General features: G+C 48.2%; 1 protein-coding gene across 4 annotated transcripts in view; it reads left to right on the forward strand.

The window, feature by feature from the left end:
* DRAP1 (DR1 associated protein 1) overlaps window positions 1–20600 on the forward strand; it is a 138950-nt gene that overhangs the window by 34599 nt on the left and 83751 nt on the right. For all 4 annotated transcript variants that reach the window (XM_030218105.1, XM_030218106.1, XM_030218107.1 and 1 more), the window contains exons 2-4: window positions 88–160; window positions 704–797; window positions 1009–1128. In XM_030218105.1, coding sequence (XP_030073965.1) covers window positions 88–160; window positions 704–797; window positions 1009–1128 — 287 coding nt within the window. The remainder of the gene's footprint in view (window positions 1–87; window positions 161–703; window positions 798–1008; window positions 1129–20600) is intronic.

The following is a 20600-nucleotide window of genomic DNA, read 5'->3' on the forward strand; positions in this document are numbered from 1 at the left end:
CGAAAATAATAGACATCTGTAATCCAGGGGAAATAAAAGGGCATAGTAATTTGCCATAGTCCTCCTTTTTCTGTTTCTTGTGTTTAGGCAAGGATAAAGAAGATAATGCAGACGGATGAGGAGATTGGGAAAGTAGCTGCAGCAGTTCCTGTTATCATATGTATCCTTGGCCAGGTTCTCTAGGCCCTGTCTGCCACATCATAGGTCACAGCTCCACAGATTATCCACTCCCCAAACCTGAAGGATCAGAGAAGAAATGTTATTAAATATGCTTACATTCTTGTATAATTTGTTAGATTACGAATAACCTAAACAAGAGATTGGATTAGCTAGGTTTCGGACAGGAAGTGTGTGTGTGCACTTTGGGGAGTAATGTGGTGCTGGGGTGGTTGTGTTTGGAGAAAGTAGGAAGGTATGTTGGAAAGGGTGAATGGTGCCAGGGTGGGCATGCTTTGGAAAGGTGTGAAAGTGTGTCAGGGTAGAGAGCTGTGTTTTGTATAGAGGGAGGGGAAGGATATAGGATAAGGATTTTTACATCATCTTGTTTCAAAAAGTTTTTTCTTGCTTTTAGACCATATGTGCATGTGTCTGGAGCATCCTACTTATAAAGTGATTGTTATATTTGAATGAAAGATCCTAAAACCAAGTTACAAAACATTTAAAGGTGATAGTACTGGCTTGTTCCTTGACCTTTTTTCTTCAGCTCGGGCACTGGAGCTCTTCCTGGAGGCACTGCTGAAGACAGCCTGCCAGGTCACACAGTCTCGCAATGCCAAAACTATGACAACATCACATCTGTAAGTCATAACACCAGGAACCTGAGATGTTTACTTAAAAAGATAGCTAAAGACCAACAAAAGATGCTGTCAACAGCAATAACTAATATAAAGAAGAACTGGATTGGAAACCAGCAGTGTAGTGTTAGGTGCTTTTTAGACATTTTTGCAGAGCTGTGTTCATATGTGTGTATATGTACTGTTTCTGATGTGTGGTTCTGATATTGAACAGGAAGCAGTGCATAGAGCTGGAACAGCAATTTGACTTTTTGAAAGACCTGGTGGCTTCGGTCCCTGACATGCAGGGAGATGCAGAGGAGAACAACACAGAGGGGGAGAAAGTCCCACGGAGGTGAGTCCAGTACTGAATGTAATTGTTCTTATACTTGATTATCAGAGAGGAAAAGGCGATATCTTGGTGCACATTGGCACAGGTGTAAAGATATACCACAACCAGAGAATTAACTCTTTTTTTTCCTTATTGTCCTTCCAGACCAGCCCAGACTGGAAATTCTAATTGAGACTATAATTGCCCTTTGCATTCCCTCAGTCAGTATTTCTCAGTCTCCAGCAGTTGGTAGATGGTAAGCCTTTGCAGTCCAGTTAGTCTGGTAAGTTTTGAGGGAATATCCCAGGTACTTGAGTATTATTTTCTTATTTCCCCTTTTGTCCTTACCTAGCTTTAAAATTAAAAAAATAAATAAAAAGAGAATTTCTCCTCTCACGGCCTTGGAGCATTCTAGTGTGAGGATAGGGGCTGAGACCTATGGGGGGGTTCTTCTGACCCAGGGATGTTACATCTGGGTGGTTGGGACCCTCCCCTCCCCAACCCTCAATTTGTCTTGGAATTTCCCCTCCATCTTGAGAGCAATGGCAGGACTGCTTGTTCCTTGGTTCTTTCTACTTCAGTGGTAAAGGAGCCTTGAGTGCCTTTGGGACTATCCTCAATTTAAAAAATAAAGAGAAAAAAAAAAAGAAAAGAAGCTTTGCTTCTTGCAGCACTAGTCTGAAATTTGACAGTCGCGGGGAGGCTATAATTTATTGATTCTCCGAGGACAAGCAGGCTGCTTGTTCTCACTGATGGGTGACGTCCACGGCAGCCCCTCCAATCGGAAACTTCACTAGCAAAGGCCTTTGCTAGTCCATGCGCGCTCATGCGCACCGCGCATGCGCGGCCGTCTTCCCGCCCGAACCGGCTCGTGTTCGTCAGTCTTCTTTTGTCCGCGCTCGATACGGTCGTGTTTTCGCCGTGTCGGGCCCCGCAAAGTCGACCTCGCGCGTTCGTTTTGTTTTTTCGAAAGAGAAAAATTAATAATCCATTCTGTGTGGGAAAAGACTCTTGGTCTTTTCTTTCCCCGCTATTTCCAGCTTTCGCCCCGGTAAGTTTTCTTTCGTCGTCGGGGTAGGCCACTTTTAGGCCTCGGGTCGAAGTTTTTCTTCCCCTTGTTTTTTCGGTGCCTTTTCCGCCATTTCGACTTTTGATCTCGCCGGCGTGATTTTTCCGCCCATGACATCGAAGTCTACCAGCGGCTTCAAGAAGTGCACCCAGTGCGCCCGGGTCATCTCGCTCACTGACAGGCACGCGTCGTGTCTTCAGTGCTTGGGGGCTGGGCACCGCCCGCAGGCCTGTAGTCTGTGTTCCCTTTTGCAAAAGCGGACTCAGGTAGCGAGATTGGCCCAGTGGAACGTTTTGTTCTCGGGCTCTTTGTTGGCATCGGCACCGGGGGTATCGAGTGCATCGACGTCTTCAGCGTCCAGAGCTTCATCCTCGGCTGCCAGTGCATCGAGTGCATCGAGGCATCGGCCCTCTGCATCGGCGCCGAGACATCGGATAGCTGCATCGACGTCGGTGGTACCGGGACCTCGTCTGCTGATGTCGTCGGACGGTGGTGCTTCGTCTGGAGTGCAGGTGAGGGCTGTCCATTCCCCTGCTGGTGGCGGTGAGCCTTCGGGTGGGTCTCCCCCTACCCTGAGGGCTCCTGCGGTACAGCCCCCCCGAGACCGACCTCCTTCGGCCTCGGCCCCGAGGAAGCGACGACTGGATTCTACGTCCTCCTCGTCGGTGCCGGGAAGCTCCGGTGACATGCTTCGTTCCAAGAAATCGAAGAAGCATCGTCATCGGTCTCCTTCCCGGGTCGGCACCGAGAGCTCTGGGTCGCCGAGGGAGTCGGCACCCACCAGGCATCGGCACTGAGAGGACCGCTCACCCTCTGTTCAGGAGGTGTCGATGCGCTCCACTCTGGACAGCCCGGAACAGCCTCCACGCCCGGAACAGGTTCTGACGTCGACGCCTGCATCGACCTCCATGCCTTTCTCTGCAGCCGCTCTGAACGAGAGCCTCCAGGCCGTTCTCCCAGAGATTCTGGGAGAGCTGTTGCGCCCTACCCCTCCGGTACCGGCGGTGCTTGCGCCACCGGTACCGTCGAGCGTGGCGCCGGCTGGCCCATCGCCCGAGGTGAGGTCTCCGGCGTCGGTGCCGCGTGCGGTACCGGCTGCCGCCGCCTCCCAGGAGGGCTCCCCGACTACGTCGGCGGAGGGAGCTTCGCCGATGCGGGCGAGGGAGTCTACCTCTCGACGCCCCCATCGTGGACGTGGCTCCACAGAGTCGAGTCGGGCACGGTTGCAGACACAGGTCCGTGAACTTGTGTCTGACACCGAGGGTGAGGCCTCGTGGGAAGAGGAAGAAGACCCCAGATATTTCTCTGACGAGGAGTCTGAGGGTCTTCCTTCCGATCCCACTCCCTCTCCTGAGAGACAGCTTTCTCCTCCCGAGAGTCTGTCTTTTGCTTCCTTTGTCCGGGAGATGTCTACGGCCATCCCCTTCCCGGTGGTTATGGAGGACGAGCCCAGGGCTGAAATGTTTGAGCTCCTGGACTATCCTTCTCCACCTAAGGAAGCGTCCACTGTACCCATGCACCATGTCCTAAAAAAGACATTGCTGGCGAACTGGACCAAGCCTTTAACTAATCCCCACATCCCCAAGAAGATCGAGTCCCAGTACCGGATCCATGGGGACCCAGATCTGATGCGCACTCAGTTGCCTCATGATTCTGGAGTTGTGGATCTGGCCCTAAAGAAGGCTAAGAGTTCTAGGGAGCATGCTTCGGCGCCCCCGGGCAAGGACTCTAGAACCTTAGACTCCTTTGGGAGGAAGGCCTACCATTCCTCTATGCTCGTGGCCAAAATTCAGTCCTACCAGCTCTACACGAGCATACACATGCAGAACAATGTGCGGCAGTTGGCGGGCTTGGTTGATGCGCTCCCCCCTGAGCAAGCCAAGCCTTTTCAGGAGGTGGTCAGGCAGCTGAAGGCGTGCAGAAAATTCCTGGCCAGAGGGGTGTATGACACCTTTGATGTTGCGTCCAGGGCCGCTGCTCAAGGTGTGGTGATGCGCAGGCTCTCATGGCTGCGTGCCTCCGACCTGGAGAATAGAATCCAGCAGCGGATTGCGGACTTGCCTTGCCGTGCGGATAACATTTTTGGAGAGAAAGTCGAACAGGTGGTAGAGCAGCTCCACCAGCGGGACCCCGCATTCGACAAGTTCTCCCGCCGGCAGCCTTCAGCCTCTACCTCTACAGGTAGAAGATTTTTTTGGGGAAGGAAGACTGTTCCCTACTCTTCTGGCAAGCGTAGGTACAATCCTCCTTCTCCACAGCCTGCGGCCCAGGCTAAGCCCCAGCGCGCTTGCTCTCGTCAGCAGCGTGCACCTCAGCAAGGCCCCTCGGCTCCCCAGCAAAAGCAAGGGACGAGCTTTTGACTGGCTCCAGCAGAGCATAGCCGACATCCAAGTGTCAGTGCCGGGCGACCTGCCAGTCGGAGGGAGGTTGAAAGCTTTTCACCAAAGGTGGCCTCTCATAACCTCCGATCAGTGGGTTCTCCAAATGGTCCGGCAAGGATACACCCTCAATTTGGCCTCAAAACCTCCAAATTGTCCACCGGGAGCTCAGTCTTACAGCTTCCAGCACAAGCAGGTACTTGCAGAGGAACTCTCCGCCCTTCTCAGCGCCAATGCGGTCGAGCCCGTGCCATCCGGGCAAGAAGGGCTGGGATTCTATTCCAGGTACTTCCTTGTGGAAAAGAAAACAGGGGGGATGCGTCCCATCCTAGACCTAAGGGCCCTGAACAAATATCTGGTCAAAGAAAAGTTCAGGATGCTTTCCCTGGGCACCCTCCTTCCCATGATTCAGGAAAACGATTGGCTATGCTCTCTGGACTTGAAGGATGCCTACACACACATCCCGATACTGCCAGCTCACAGACAGTATCTGCGATTTCAGCTGGGCACACGTCACTTCCAGTACTGTGTGCTACCCTTTGGGCTCGCCTCTGCGCCCAGGGTGTTCACAAAGTGCTTGGCTGTAGTAGCAGCGGCACTTCGCAGGCTGGGGGTGCACGTGTTCCCTTATCTCGACGATTGGCTGGTGAAGAACACATCCGAGGCAGGAGCCCTGCAGTCCATGCAGATGACTATTCGCCTCCTGGAGCTACTGGGGTTTGTGATAAATTATCCAAAGTCCCATCTTCTCCCAGTGCAGAGACTCGAATTCATAGGAGCTCTGCTGGATTCTCGGACGGCTCGCGCCTATCTCCCAGAGACGAGAGCCAACAACTTGTTGTCCCTCGTCTCGCGGGTGCGAGCGTCCCAGCAGATCACAGCTCGGCACTAGAAGACGTAATCCACCTGTCCACGAGTTTTCTCGAATCCCTGTATTGGTGGACAATTTGGTCCAATCTGACTCTGGGACGTCCCTTCCAAATTCCTCAGCCTCTAAAAGTGCTGACCACGGATGCGTCTCTCCTGGGGTGGGGAGCTCATGTCGATGGGCTTCACACCCAAGGAAGCTGGTCCCTCCAGGAACGCGATCTGCAGATCAATCTTCTGGAGTTGCGAGCGATCTGGAACGCTCTGAAGGCTTTCAGAGATCGGCTGTCCCACCAAATTATCCAAATTCAGACAGACAACCAGGTTGCCATGTACTACGTCAACAAGCAGGGGGGCACCGGATCTCGCCCCCTGTGTCAGGAAGCCGTCAGCATGTGGCTCTGGGCTCGCCGTCACGGCATGGTGCTCCAAGCCACATATCTGGCAGGCGTAAACAACAGTCTGGCCGACAGGTTGAGCAGGATTATGCAACCTCACGAGTGGTCGCTCAATTCCCGTGTAGTGCGACAGATCTTCCAGGTGTGGGGCACCCCCTTGGTAGACCTCTTCGCATCTCGAGCCAACCACAAAGTCCCTCAGTTCTGTTCCAGGCTTCAGGCCCACGGCAGATTGGCATCGGATGCCTTCCTCCTGGACTGGGGGGAGGGTCTGCTGTATGCTTATCCTCCCATACCTCTGGTGGGGAAGACTTTGTTGAAACTCAAGCAAGATCGAGGCACCATGATTCTGATTGCTCCTTTTTGGCCGCGTCAGATCTGGTTCCCTCTTCTTCTGGAGTTGTCCTCCGAAGAACTGTGGAGATTTGAGTGTTTTCCGACCCTCATCACACAGGACGAAGGGGCGCTTCTGCATCCCAACCTCCGGTCCCTGGCTCTCACGGCCTGGATGTTGAGAGCGTAGACTTTGCCTCTTTGGGTCTGTCAGAGGGTGTCTCCCGTATCTTGCTTGCTTCCAGGAAAGATTCCACTAAGAGGAGTTACTTCTTCCTGTGGAGGAGGTTTGCCGTCTGGTGTGACAGCAAGGCCCTAGATCCTCGCTCTTGTCCTACACAGACCCTGCTTGAATACCTTCTGCACTTGTCTGAGTCTGGTCTCAAGACCAACTCTGTAAGGGTTCACCTTAGTGCAATCAGTGCATACCATTACCGTGTGGAAGGTAAGCCGATCTCAGGACAGCCTTTAGTTGTTCGCTTCATGAGAGGTTTGCTTTTGTCAAAGCCCCCTGTCAAGCCTCCTACAGTGTCATGGGATCTCAATGTCGTTCTCACCCAGCTGATGAAACCTCCTTTTGAGCCACTGAATTCCTGCCATCTGAAGTACTTGACCTGGAAGGTCATTTTCTTGGTGGCAATTACTTCAGCTCGTAGAGTCAGTGAGCTTCAGGCCCTGGTAGCCCAGGCCCCTTACACCAAATTTCATCATAACAGAGTAGTCCTCCGCACTCACCCTAAGTTCTTGCCAAAGGTCGTGTCGGAGTTCCATCTGAACCAGTCAATTGTCTTGCCAACATTCTTTCCCCGTCCTCATTCCTGCCCTGCTGAACGTCAGCTGCACACATTGGACTGCAAGAGAGCATTGGCCTTCTACTTGGAGCGGACACAGCCCAACAGACAGTCCGCCCAATTGTTTGTTTCTTTTGATCCCAATAGGAGGGGAGTGGCTGTGGGGAAACGCACCATATCCAATTGGCTAGCAGATTGCATTTCCTTCACTTACGCCCAGGCGGGGCTGGCTCTTGAGGGTCATGTCACGGCTCATAATGTTAGAGCCATGGCTGCGTCGGTAGCCCACTTGAAGTCAGCCTCTATTGAAGAAATTTGCAAAGCTGCGACGTGGTCATCTGTCCACACATTCACATCTCATTACTGCCTGCAGCAGGATACCCGACGCGACAGTCGGTTTGGGCAGTCAGTTCTTCAGAACCTGTTTGGGCTTTAGGATCCAACTCCACCCCCCGAGGGCCCTGTTTGTTCTGTTCCAGGCTGCACTCTCAGTTAGTTGGTAAATTTTTTTAGGTCAATCTCAGTTATGTCCTCGCCGTTGCGAGGCCCAATTGACCATGGTTGTTGTTTTGAGTGAGCCTGGGGGCTAGGGATACCCCATCAGTGAGAACAAGCAGCCTGCTTGTCCTCGGAGAAAGCGAATGCTACATACCTGTAGAAGGTATTCTCCGAGGACAGCAGGCTGATTGTTCTCACAAACCCGCCCGCCTCCCCTTTGGAGTTGTGTCTTCCCTTGCTTTGTTTTGCTACATATGGGACTGACGAACACGAGCCGGTTCGGGCGGGAAGACGGCCGCGCATGTGCGGTGCGCATGAGCGCGCGAGGACTAGCAAAGGCCTTTGCTAGTGAAGTTTCCGATTGGAGGGGCTGCCGTGGACGTCACCCATCAGTGAGAAAAATCAGCCTGCTGTCCTCGGAGAATACCTTCTACAGGTATGTAGCATTCGCTTTCAGCTGTGTCTCTGTTTTTTTAGCAGTTCCTTTGCAGGGTTTGGCTTGCTTTTCCCTTGGCAGTGTGTGAACCAAGTGGAGCCATGAGTACCAACAAGCTGTGCAAGTGTTCAGCCTGTCAGCGCCAGGGACTTAATGCGGCAGGATTGGGCAAAAATTGCAGGAGTGTTAAGGCAGCTGCTCAGTCTACAGGGGTTGGGTGGCTTTGGGTTCCATTCCGGGACCTAACACCCATGCAGAGATTGATTCTGCAGGTGTTAGATGTTCTCCTGACATGGCGATGGTCCCGGTGATGGCAGGAACTACCACCATTTTGGATTCTTCATCAGCCCAGGATCATCCCCTGTGGCTGAAGGCAGTGTTTCTTCTTGTGGGTCCATCGAGCAATATAGTGCAGGCAGAGGCTTCAGGGGTTTAATTTTCCCCTGACTTTATTCTAGCTATGTACAAGGCCTTTTCTATGTGAAGAGCTATGGAACAGCCAGTATTTGAGCATGAGAGCCCTCAAGATTGCGGGGGGGGGGGGGGGGGGGGGGGGGGGGGAGGGGCTGGAGGGACGGCTCTTACTGCACCTAGATGGCAGCATTTAGAATGGGGAGAGGAAGAATTTCTGGTCTCTGGCTTTGTTCATTCTGAGGAGGAACAAGCTCTGGATGAGGATTCTTGAGATTTTAGAGTTTTTTGGGGAAGAAGCCTGGATGGAGGACCTACCCCCATTTGAGAACTCCTTGGTGGTCCGTATTTTTCACCGAGGTGAGATGCACAAACTTATAGTGCATGTATCTTTGGTTTTGAATTTTGAGATTTCACTGTAGTAGAACCTCACAAGGTAGGTCCTTTGTTAAAAGGCATTCGCAAGCCCACCAAATCCTTTCCAGGAAACTGCTAAAATTGAGATGGGTTCCTCTTTTGTTGGCAGATGCTCTCTGATTTGCTTCAGCCAAGTCCATGGTGCTTGTTGTGGTAGCTTGAAGGTCCTTATTGGCTGCATGGCTGGTTGGCAGATGTCACCTTGAAGTTGAAACTGGGCAGGTTTCCCTTTTAGGTGAAATTGGTGAAGAGTCTTGGGGAGACAAAGATTACCAGAGGATAGGCCAAAGCCAGCTGGTAGAGGGATTTCAGATGGGGGTAGGTTTAGGGATACATGATGTTATCACTGTGGCAGAGTCTGTGGCAGTCAGTGCAGTAGGTTTTTCCAGAGGATTCTATCCTTTTGTGGAGGCCACTGTGGAGGCAGAGACCCCAGTTCTGGTTCTGTTGTACAGCACTGGGGGTTGGAGTTTGGTTGTGAGGCTTTCATCCAAGGTGGGCCCAGATTACCTTGTGCCATCAGGAAGACTGTGCAAAGGCTGATCCTCCTGCTGGTGGTTCATCCCATTCTATTCGAGGTGCGGGGTTTCAGTTGATATGTCATTTATTTTGTGCTGCCCACAAAAAGAAGGAATGTTTTGTCCTGTTCTAGATTTGAAAATGGTGAATTGGGCCCTAAAGGTTCCCGGATTTCACATGGAGATGCTTGTCATGAAACGCCTAACACCCACCTGGGGTAATCCTGTGGCCACCTAAAGGGTCTGTCCTAGCATTTCTCAGGCCCGCCTGCACCTCTGCATGTGCTCTGCACTGGCATACCCTCCACCCCACCGCACTGGGTTTCTCTTTCCTCTGGGTGAGTCTCCCACCCACAAGTTATCTCCCTGGTGGTTTCTAAGGACATTGGGGCCACAATCCCAGGGGTCCCACAGTTCCTAGAAAACACGGACCTTGCGAGACTGGGAGAATGGGCGTGCAAGTGGCAGATGAAGTTCAATGTTGACAAGTGCAAAGTGATGCATGTGGGTAAGAGGAACCCGAATTATAGCTACGTCTTGCAAGGTTCCGCGTTAGGAGTTACGGATCAAGAAAGGGATCTGGGTGTCGTCGTCGATGATACGCTGAAACCTTCTGCTCAGTGTGCTGCTGCGGCTAGGAAAGCGAATAGAATGTTGGGTGTTATTAGGAAGGGTATGGAGTCCAGGTGTGCAGATGTTATAATGCCGTTGTATCGCTCCATGGTGCGACCGCACCTGGAGTATTGTGTTCAGTACTGGTCTCCGTATCTCAAAAAAGATATAGTAGAATTGGAAAAGGTACAGCGAAGGGCGACGAAAATGATAGTGGGGATGGGACGACTTTCCTATGAAGAGAGGCTGAGAAGGCTAGGGCTTTTCAGCTTGGAGAAGAGACGGCTGAGGGGAGATATGATAGAAGTGTATAAAATAATGAGTGGAATGGATCGGGTGGATGTGAAGCGACTGTTCACGCTATCCAAAAATACTAGGACTAGAGGGCATGAGTTGAAGCTACAGTGTGGTAAATTTAAAACGAATCGGAGAAAATTTTTCTTCACCCAACGTGTAATTAGACTCTGGAATTCGTTGCCGGAGAACGTGGTACGGGCGGTTAGCTTGACGGAGTTTAAAAAGGGGTTAGATAGATTCCTAAAGGACAAGTCCATAGACCGCTATTAAATGGACTTGGAAAAATTCCGCATTTTTAGGTATAACTTGTCTGGAATGTTTTTACGTTTGGGGAGCGTGCCAGGTGCCCTTGACCTGGATTGGCCACTGTCGGTGACAGGATGCTGGGCTAGATGGACCTTTGGTCTTTCCCAGTATGGCACTACTTATGTACTTATGTACTTATGTACCCACAGACCCAAAATACAAACCACCAGGATTCTTAATCAGTCCAGGATAACAGAGCTAATCAGAGCCCAGAGCATTAGCAGGGGTGGGGGGTATTTGGCCAATAGCAATAACAGTGCAGAGTTCTTTCCCTCAGGGCTTAAGCTGAAAAGAAAACAGTCACCTCTGCAACAGCTTTAAAGCAGAGGACAGACACCTCCTGCTGGCCAAACTAGAAAAATACAGGTCATAAAAAATAAATGTAGTGTCTTTTAGCGGTTAGGTTTTGTTTGAATGTGTGATTGCATTTGGAGTTTTCCCTTTGGTAAGCAGCAGCTATATGACTTTATTGTTATATTCTTGAACTTCTAAGATGCTTTGATATGTTAAATATTTTATATTATTATATTTCTTAGTAGGATTAATGTGGGGTTCGATTATTTTCACTTTAGTTGTTTCCTTTTTAAGAAGAAATCCGAAACAGCTTCAGTTGAGAAAATATACCATGTGCACTTTGGAGAGACTGTTTATTTTGGTGAAGGTTCTGGACTGAGTGTTTGCTCTACTTGGCTACAACCAGTGACACATTGTTTTCATTGTTTTTTTGGAACTGTCTATCATGAGACCTACTTCTTCAGATAATTGCAGTACAGTGATTTTCTTAGTTTTGTTTTAGTGATTGGAACCGCTGCTTTAATATTTATTTTGTCTTTATATTGCTATATTTGTGCACACTTTAGCATTTCCTGTGCCATTCTGTGTTTGTCACCATTGTTCTTTATGGTGGTGATATATGTCACTGGTTGAACGATGGATATCAATATATAGTGCAGATTGATTTGTAAGGTCTGCACTCTTGAGACTGCTGCAATGATGGTTCTCTGCTCAGCCAGTCACTTGCTTTATGATTGATGTGTGAACTGAGCACTTTTTAAAAAGTTCTAAAAATTCTAAATAACTTTTAATGTTTGCTTACTTTGTTTATATATAATTTATTATGTATAATTTATTAGTCATGTATTTCATTGTTTATTATACCTAAATACATAATAAAAAATTATAATACAGATGACAAGCAGGAAAATCCCCTGTTTCACCACAACGCTTCACTCCATTATTGTGGCAGTCAGAAGAGGGGCGTTCCTAGCTCTCTGGATCTAACTGAGCCCTACCTTCACGCTGAACCACCAAGGATACCAGAGATTTCTTTGCAGTTATAGGACAGCATTATCAGTTTTGTGCATTCCCTTTAGGCCTGGCAATGGTTCCCCGTATGTTTTCCAAGATGATGGTGGTTCTTGCAGCAGCCTTGTGGAAAGAGGGCATCCTGGTGCACAGATGCCTTGGTTCAGTTGGGGCCAATCTCCAGACTCCTGTCTTCTGCTGTGGCTGCTTCTAGATCAGGTCATCCAAAAGATCAAACTCCATGGAGGACCAGTAGTACCTCCGGATTGGCCAAGAAAACCGTGGTATGGAGATTTGGTGCAGTTGATGGTGAGAGAGCTGTTGCAGTTCCCCAGGTCAGAGGCTCTATAGATGCAAGGACTGGTGAAAATGCCAGACTCAGCTCAGTGATCTTGACCATGTTGCACTTGTGAAGAACTTCTATGTCTTTGGCCTATGTCAGTGTGGCATATTTTTGAGGCTTGCAGCTTGGTAACTATAAGCTCATTCTAAGCAAAGAAAAAAATGGTAACCTGTTGGTTTTCTGGTGCTGCTTCTCCTCTAAATCTCTTTGACTCTCAAATCTCTCTGATAGAATCTTTTTATTACCTTGGTGTTATCTTAGACTCCCAACTATCATTTTCTGTCCAAATTTCCAAATTATGTAAATCTGGTTTCTTTGTCTTGTGACAGTTACATTCTATTAGGCATTATCTAGATCATGACACACTACATGCTTTGATCCTGTCACTATTTACTATCAGACTTGACTATTGTAATGTTATGTACTTGGGCTGCAACCGTTCGTTGGTAAAGAAAATGCAAACTTTACAAAACACTGCTATGAGGCTTCTCTGTAACGCATGTCGTTCCATATTTCCCCACTTCTCAAATCACACCATTGGCTACCCATAGAACAGTGGATTATTTTTAAGGTTCTTATGCTTACCTTTCAAGCCCTTTGTATAGGCCCCCCCCCCCCCCCTCTCTATCTTTCATCGCTCACTATCCCCTACTGTCCCTCCCGCTCCCTTCGCTTAATCACCATCGTTTTGTCCTCCTTAATTTGAAACAAGCTATTCTAGAATCTACATGACATCGTGCATTCTACTTTGTTGCTCTGGCCCTTTGTATTTCTTTGCCCCTCACTATAAGTGCCAAATCTTTCCAAAAGATATTCAAATCCCAGCTTAAGTTCTGGCTTTTCCAACAACCTTTTTCTATAACTTAAATTAAGTGTTTTCCAGTGTTTCACTGTGTGAAATCTTTTTTTTTGTTGTTGTTTGTTATTTGTAATTCTTCTTTAGTCCTTTTCCAGTGTGTTATATGTTTTAATTTTAAATTTGTGCACTGCTTTGAACTATACACTAGCAAAGGCAGTATAGTAAATCTAAATAAAATCATACCCTTGAGATTTGCAATCCCAGACCTCCTAGATTTTTTATGGGATGGTCTGGGCAAGGGTCTGGCCCTGGCATCACTTAAGGTGTATATTGTGGTGCTGGCTTGTTTCCAGGGCCTAGTAAAGGATAAGCCTTTGGCTTCTTATCCAGATGTGGTCAGATCCTTGAAAGGAGTAAAGCTCATTTGACTACCACATTGTCCGGTTTTTCTCCATGGGATCTCTTGCATTGGGGGACCGGGCTTCTGTACGTGTATCCTCCCATACCTTTGGTGGGGAAGACTTTGCTGAAACTCAAGTACGACCACGGCACCATGATTCTGATCGCGTCCTTTTGGCCCCATCAGATCTTCTGGAGTTGTCTTCCGAAGAACCTTGGAGATTGGAGTGTTTTCCAACCCTCATCACTCAGAACGAGGGGGCGCTTCTGCATCTCAACCTCCAGTCTCTGGCCCTCATGACCTGGATGTTGAGGGCATAGATTTTGCCGCCTTGGGTCTTTTTGAGGGTGTCTCCTGAGTCTTGCTTCCAGGAAAGATTCCACTAAGAAGAGTTACTTTTTCAAGTGGAGGAGGTTTGCCGTCTGGTGTGACAGCAAGGCCTTAGATCCTTGCTTTTGTCCTACACAGACCCTGCTTGAATACCTTCTACACTTACCGGAGTCTGATCTCAAAACCAACTCAGTAAGGAACCATCTTAGCGCAATTAGTGCTTACCATTTCTGTGTAGAGGGTAAGCCTATCTCTGGACAGCCTTTAGTCGTTCGCTTCATGAGAGATTTGCTTTTGTCAAAGCCCCCTGTCAAGCCTCCTACATTGTCCTGGGATCTCAACGTCGTCCTCACCCAGCTGATGAAACCTCCTTTTGAGCCACTGGATTCTTGCCATCTGAAGTACTTGACCTGGAAGGTCATTTTCTTGTTGGCAGTCACTTCTACTCGTAGGGTCAGTGAGCTTCAAGCCTTGATAGCCCATGCACGCACCCTAAGTTCCTGCCGAAGGTGGTGTCGGAGTTCCATCTTAACCAGTCAATTGTCTTGCCAACATTCTTTCCCCATCCTCATACCCACCCTCCTGAACGTCAGTTGCACACATTGGACTGCAAGAGAGCATTGGCCTTCTACCTGGAACAGACAGTCCGCCCAAATGTTTGTTTCTTTTGACCCCAATAGGAAGGGGGTCGCTGTCGGGAAACGCACCATCTCCAATTGGCTAGCAGACTGCATTTCCTTCACTTATGCCCAGGCTGGGCTGACTCTTGAGGGTCATAGTGTTAGAGCCATGGCAGCGTCAGTGGCCCACTTGAAGTCAGCCACTGTTGAAGAGATTTGCAAGGCTGCGACGTGGTCATCAGTTCACACATTCACATCTCATTACTGCCTCCAGCAGGATACCCGACGTGAAAGTCGGTTTGGGCAGTCGGTGCTGCAGAATCTGTTTGGGGTTTAGAATCCAGCTCCACCCCCCTAGGCCCAGTTTTATTCTGTTCAGGCTGCACTCTCAGTTAGTTGTTCTTCGTAGGTCAATTTTTGTTATGTCCTCGCCGTTGCAAGGCCCAATTGACCCTCTTTGTTGTTTTGTGAGCCTGGGAGCTAGGGACACCCCAGTCGTGAGAACAAGCAGCCTGCTTGTCCTCGGAGAAAGCGAAAGATACATACTTGTAGCAGGTATTCTCAGAGGACAACAGGCTGATTGTTCTCACCTACCCTCCCTCCTCCCCTTTGGAGTTGTATTTTCTTTTCTTTGCTATTGTATTTAACTGAGCGGGAGCGGGAGCGCAGGGTCGGGAAGACGGCCGCGCATGCGCAGGACCTCCATTTTTGAGTTTGCTCTGAAACTCTTCATGTTGGAGGGGGCTGCCGTGGACGTCACCCAGTCGTCAGAACAATCAGCCTGCTGTCCTCGGAGAATACCTGCTACAGGTATGTATCTTTCGCTACACCTTCCATCACAGAGCACCACCTCATAAATTACCCAATGAGGAACCCTGCACATACACAGGGCTCTGCCCATGAGTCTGGTCATTACCTCATGTGTTACCAACCATTGTTCTTGTATGTGCAGCTAAAACTGGTTTGTACTAGTTTGCAGGTGTTGCAGGAATTGATGCATGAATTTATGATACTTCAGGAGTCAGACAGCACACCAGAATGAGAGAGAAATCTTCTTTATTTGCCAGAAAACAAAGTAGAACATCAGCATTAAGTCTCTTCTTCTCTTTCTCAGCTCTCTGTGTCTTTGTGGCTTCTGTCTCAGCTGCTTCTCTTCTTATGCTGTCTTCTCCTTCTTCTGTCTGTTCCTTCTGGCCTTCTGACGTATGCTGCTTCTGCTCCCACTTAAATACAGTTCTATCTAGCCTAGCCCCCTTACTCTCCAATTGGTTAAGGAATAGATTGATTACCTTGCCTCAACCAATCAGCTCCATACAAATATCAGTTACATAGGTTCCAGACATCCTAAACTGACCTGTGACCTGGGGCCCCTTACACCAGACATTTGGGCTCCAGTCTCTTACATGTTATTATGATTGATTTCTCATATTCCTAGTACTAACTGCTAACTAAACTCTGGCATTCATTAAAGGGGTCAAGGGCCAATCTTACTTAATGGCATAGCTATCAGTTATTACTTTCAAGACCATTTCTACATTTTACCTATAATTAATCAAGGAGAAGAGAGCTGACTAGTCCTGACCTTTTTCACCTATCAGCTTATACATTGAACCAGCCAGAACTGCAGAATAACTTAAAACACATGTTGGCCTCTTCACTGCAGTCTAATCTTACTTAGAACGTCAGACAAAGAATGATACAGAATTTAAAAAGGTTTCCTACATATTAACTACACAGAATACATATTCTAAAATAAGCATAATCAAATTCCCTATAAAACAAATCTAAACATCAGGAATATCTACATATTAAGCACTTCTAAATAGTATTTCAGCCTATTCTTAAACTACAATATGTCATATGTCTGGCTCATGCCTGCTTGCAAAACTATTCAGTATGCCTAATAGTATACAGATGTTGAGCTAGCCTTCATCATTCACAAGGGACAGAGTTTCATTTCTCACTGACCTTTCTAACCTTTAGCTCGGCAAGCTAGACTTTCAAAATAACCTGAACCATCTGGCATTCCTTCACTTTAGTTGCAAGGTAAAAAGTTAGAATTCAAATCACCAAGCTTTTAAACCCCAGATTTTTAAACAGACTTAACCCTTCATATGATTTCTTATATATATAATTATGCCTATGGCTGCCTCACAGGTAAAACCATTATCAGGCCTCTGGCTACAGTGAACAGGGTGTGCTGAAGTCTGCAGTAACAGGCCTCAGAACAAACACAAAGGACGAAGAAGCATAGTTGCACGAGAAATGCCATAACACCAGGAGATAACTGAAGGCTAGTTTGCAGTAAACAATGTGGCCTTGGATGAAGTCATCATGGGTATGCCAAGCAGGAATTTTCATTTGTAGAAAAGCTGGTTTCTGATGGTTTCAGATGTATTCAGGCCACAGGCTGTAGAATCCATTTTAGTTATACAAGAATGGTTCAGGCTTGTATAGGCCCCAGACCAGCAAAGGTGAGATTGCAGGAAAATACCCCTACAACTCTATTAGCTTATCTCTTTCTGAGGTTTTGGGTTGAGCAGTTGAAACCACCACTGGTTGGCTACTGCGGGATTTGCTCTTTAGATGGCTGGCTTTGTCCTTTGTGGGAATTGATGTGGACTATAACCACTTAGAAGTCTCCTGCTTGAATGAAGGGTTTACGGCTGGTGTCCTTGCATCCAGCTTCCATATGGTACTGGGGCCTGTGATGAGGTGTCTGCCTCGCTGCTCATACTCGGGATGTGAGCCAGTGATAGGGCATCTGTGCGCACATGAACATGTAAATCAATTTGGTGGCAATCGGTTCCTATGGCATTGCACCTTAGGCCTGCTTCTTACAGGTGAGATAACCACTGGTGAGGAGGGACGTGCTCAATGGTGTGCTGCAGCCGGCTTGCTCCGGCTCGCAAGAGCCGGTTGTTAAATTTTGCTCGGACTTGCGAGCCGGTTGTTAGAAAGGGCGAGCCGGCTCTCCCTCCGGATGTGGTCCCTCACCGACCCTGCCTTGGCCATCGAATTCTTCGGGGCAGGCAGTGTTGCCTGCCTGCTGCCATCGCTGACTCTCCCCTGCTGCCGGTTCGCGCTTTAAAAATAGCTGCCGAGACTTCCAGATGTGGCTTCGCGAGACTTCTGCTCAAGTCTTGGAGGCCGCCCTGTAAGTCTCGGCGGCCATTTTGAAGTGCGATCGGGCGGCGGGGGAGAGTCAGCACTGGCAGCGGGCAGGCAACACTGCCTGCCGCCCCGAAGAATCGCTGGGCAAGGGTGGATGGAGGGGAGAGAAGGGTCACTGGTGCATACAGGGCAGGGGAGAGGAGAGGAGGGTCACTGCTGGACATGGGTGGATCATGGAGGGCAGGGGAGGGTCACTGCTGGACATGGGTGGATGGAGGGCAGGGGAGAGGAGGGTCTCTGGGTATGGGTGCATGCAGGGCAGGGGAGAGGAGGGTCACTGCTGGACATGGGTGGATGGAGGGCAGGGGAGAGGAGGGTCACTGGGTATGGGTGCATGGAGGGCAGGGGAGAGGAGGGTCACTGCTAGACATGGGTGGATGGAGGGCAGGGGAGAGAAGGGTCGCTGGACATGGGTGGATGGAGAGGAGGGGAGAGAGAAGAAATGCTGGACATGGATGGAGGAGAGGGAAGAGTGAGGAAGGAGATGAGATGAGGGAAAAGGAAGAGAGGAGAAAAACTGCACATGGATGAAGAAAATAGGCAGAAGCTGAGGACCAGAAATGAAAAAGAAAGGAGGAAAGGAAAGAAATAATTGGAAAGGAAGCCCTGGAAACGGAGTTAAGAGGACAGATAGCAGCAGAATCGGATATCGAGCCAGCATGATCAGAAAAACAGTCACCAGACAACAAAGGTATAAAAAAATCATTTTATTTTCATTATAGTGTTTGGAATATGTTCACTTTGAGAATCAGGTGCTCAACATTAAAAGTTTATATTTATTTACTTATGTATGGCATTTTATCCCACATTAAACATGAATTAGATTGGAACCTGGGATCATTTAATTTTTTGTCCCTGGAGTAATGCATTGCCACCCCTCCCCCAGGCTCTCTCCCCGGCCATAGCCAGCTCTGCAATTTGGGGGGGGGGGCGCAGAGGGGGGACCGGGGAGAGAGCCTGTTGTTAAACATTTACCAGCACACCACTGGACGTGCTTCTTTGGCATCTGAAGATTCCTCTGAATGAGATTGCTTCTGCTTAGTTTTTGGGGCTGAGGCCTGAGCCAGCACAAAGACTGCAATTTGTTTTTCTGGATTTTCGGTGACAGTATGGCTGAGTTGGCTCTCCCCACCATCCTGTTTTGTGGTTTGCTTGTCTTTATTGGAGGTCAGGAGGCAGCTCTTGTATAGCAAGAGGCTGGAGGTATAGGTAGGGAGTCTGTTCTTGGAGAAAGGAGCTGGCTATGCTGGGGCTTGCTTCCAGTTGCTTCCCTCTCTTCACTGACTCAGAGAAGGGATCTGCTCTTCAAGTTGCAGAGAGCAGTACTGTATCAAGTTTCACTAGTGCTAGAGAACAGGGTGGGGCGGGGGAAGTACAGCTCTGAGTCAGAAACCCTCCCAGCAATTTGTTTCTTGGTAACTAATTGCTCTCCACCTTCCCTGGCTGAGGGAATCTGTAGGACTTAGGTTTCCTGTTATAGTATGTGTAGAGGGGAGGAGGGGTATAGTTGGCTCTGAGAGCAATTAGCTTAGAGTTGTGAGAAATGCAACACAAAAAACTTTGTGGAATTTATTTATTTATTTATTTATTGCATTTATATCCTACCTATTTGCAGGCAAAATGTGGCTTACATAGTATTGTTAACATAGTTATTCCAATATGTTTGGTACAGTGAGTATTGTGAAGAGATTAATTAAGGGAAGAAAGGAGGAGGAAGAGATTTATTAGGTTAATTATAGGAGGTGGTCTTTCATAACTGAATGGGTTGGTTAAGTGGATTAGTGGGGTTGTAGGTTCTCATTGTAGGCCTTGTTGAAGAAATAAGTCTTCAGAGATTTGCGAAAGATATTTGTTTTGTTGATTGTTTTCAGGTCTCTGGGTAAGTGCGTTCCATATCTGCGTGCTCATGTAGGAGAAGGTGGTGGCGTGCATCAGCTTGTATTTTAGTCCTTTACAGCTGGGGAAGTGCAGGTTGAGAAATTTGAGCGATGATCTTGTAGCATTTCTGGGAGGTAGGTCCACGAGATTTAGCATGTAGGTTGGGGCGTTTGCGTGAATGATTTTGTACACAATTGTGCAGATCTTGAATGCAATGCGTCCCTTAAGTGGGAGCCAGTTCAGTTTCTTTCTTAAGGGTTTTGCACTTTCATATTTAGTTTTTCCAAATATGAGTCTGGTGGCTGTATTCTGGGCAGTCTGGAGTTTTTTGATAGTTTGTTCTTTGCAGCCGGCGTGTAGTGCGTTGCAGTAGTCCAGATGACTTATTACCATTGACTGTACTAAGGTACGGAAGATGTATCTTGGGAAGAAAGGTTTTACTCTTTTGAGTTTCCACATGGAGTGGAACATCTTTATCGTTGTGTTTTTCACGTGGGCATCAAGAGTGAGGTTTCGATCAATGGTGACTCCAAGAATTTTCAAGTTTTGTACAGAATGGTGTGGTTATGGAGGAGAAGTTTTTTGTGTTATATTGTGAGGTAAGTACAAGACGTGTTTTTTCTGCATTAAGTTTTAATTGGAATGCATCTGCCCATGTGTGCATTATTTGGAGGCTTTGGTTGATCTCGTTGGTAATTTCATTTAGATCATGTTTGAATGGGATGTAGATTGTGACGTCATCTGCATATATGTAGGGGTTGAGGTTTTGATTGGCTAGAAGTTTGGCTAAAGGTATCATCATTAGGTTGAATAGAGTTGGTGAGAGGGGGGATCCTTGGGGAACTCCACATTCAGGTGGCCATGGGGGTGATCTGTCCGCGTTCATTGTTACTTGGTATGATCTTGTGGTCAGGAATCCTTTGAACCATTTGAGAACTGTGCCTCCTACTCAGTATTATTCTAGTATGTGTAAGAGTATTTCATGATTAACCATGTCAGAGGCGCTGGACATGTCGAATTGTAGGAGGAGTATGTTGTTACCAGTTGTAATTGCTTGTTTAAATGAGTTCATTGCGGTCACTAGAACAGTTTCAGTGCTGTGACTTGACCGAAATCCTGATTGGGACTCGTGCAGGATTGCGTGCTTATTTAGGTATTCAGTAAGTTGTTTCATCGCTATGCCTTACATGAGTTTGGTTATGAGTGGGATTGATGCTACTGGGCGGTAGTTGGTTAGGTCCATTGTGCTTTTCTTAGCATCTTTCGGTAGCGGGGTAAGTAGGATATTTCCTTTATCCGCGGGAAAGAGTCCATTT

This window comes from Microcaecilia unicolor, chromosome 11 (assembly GCF_901765095.1).
Source record: "Microcaecilia unicolor chromosome 11, aMicUni1.1, whole genome shotgun sequence".
Taxonomy (NCBI): domain Eukaryota; kingdom Metazoa; phylum Chordata; class Amphibia; order Gymnophiona; family Siphonopidae; genus Microcaecilia; species Microcaecilia unicolor.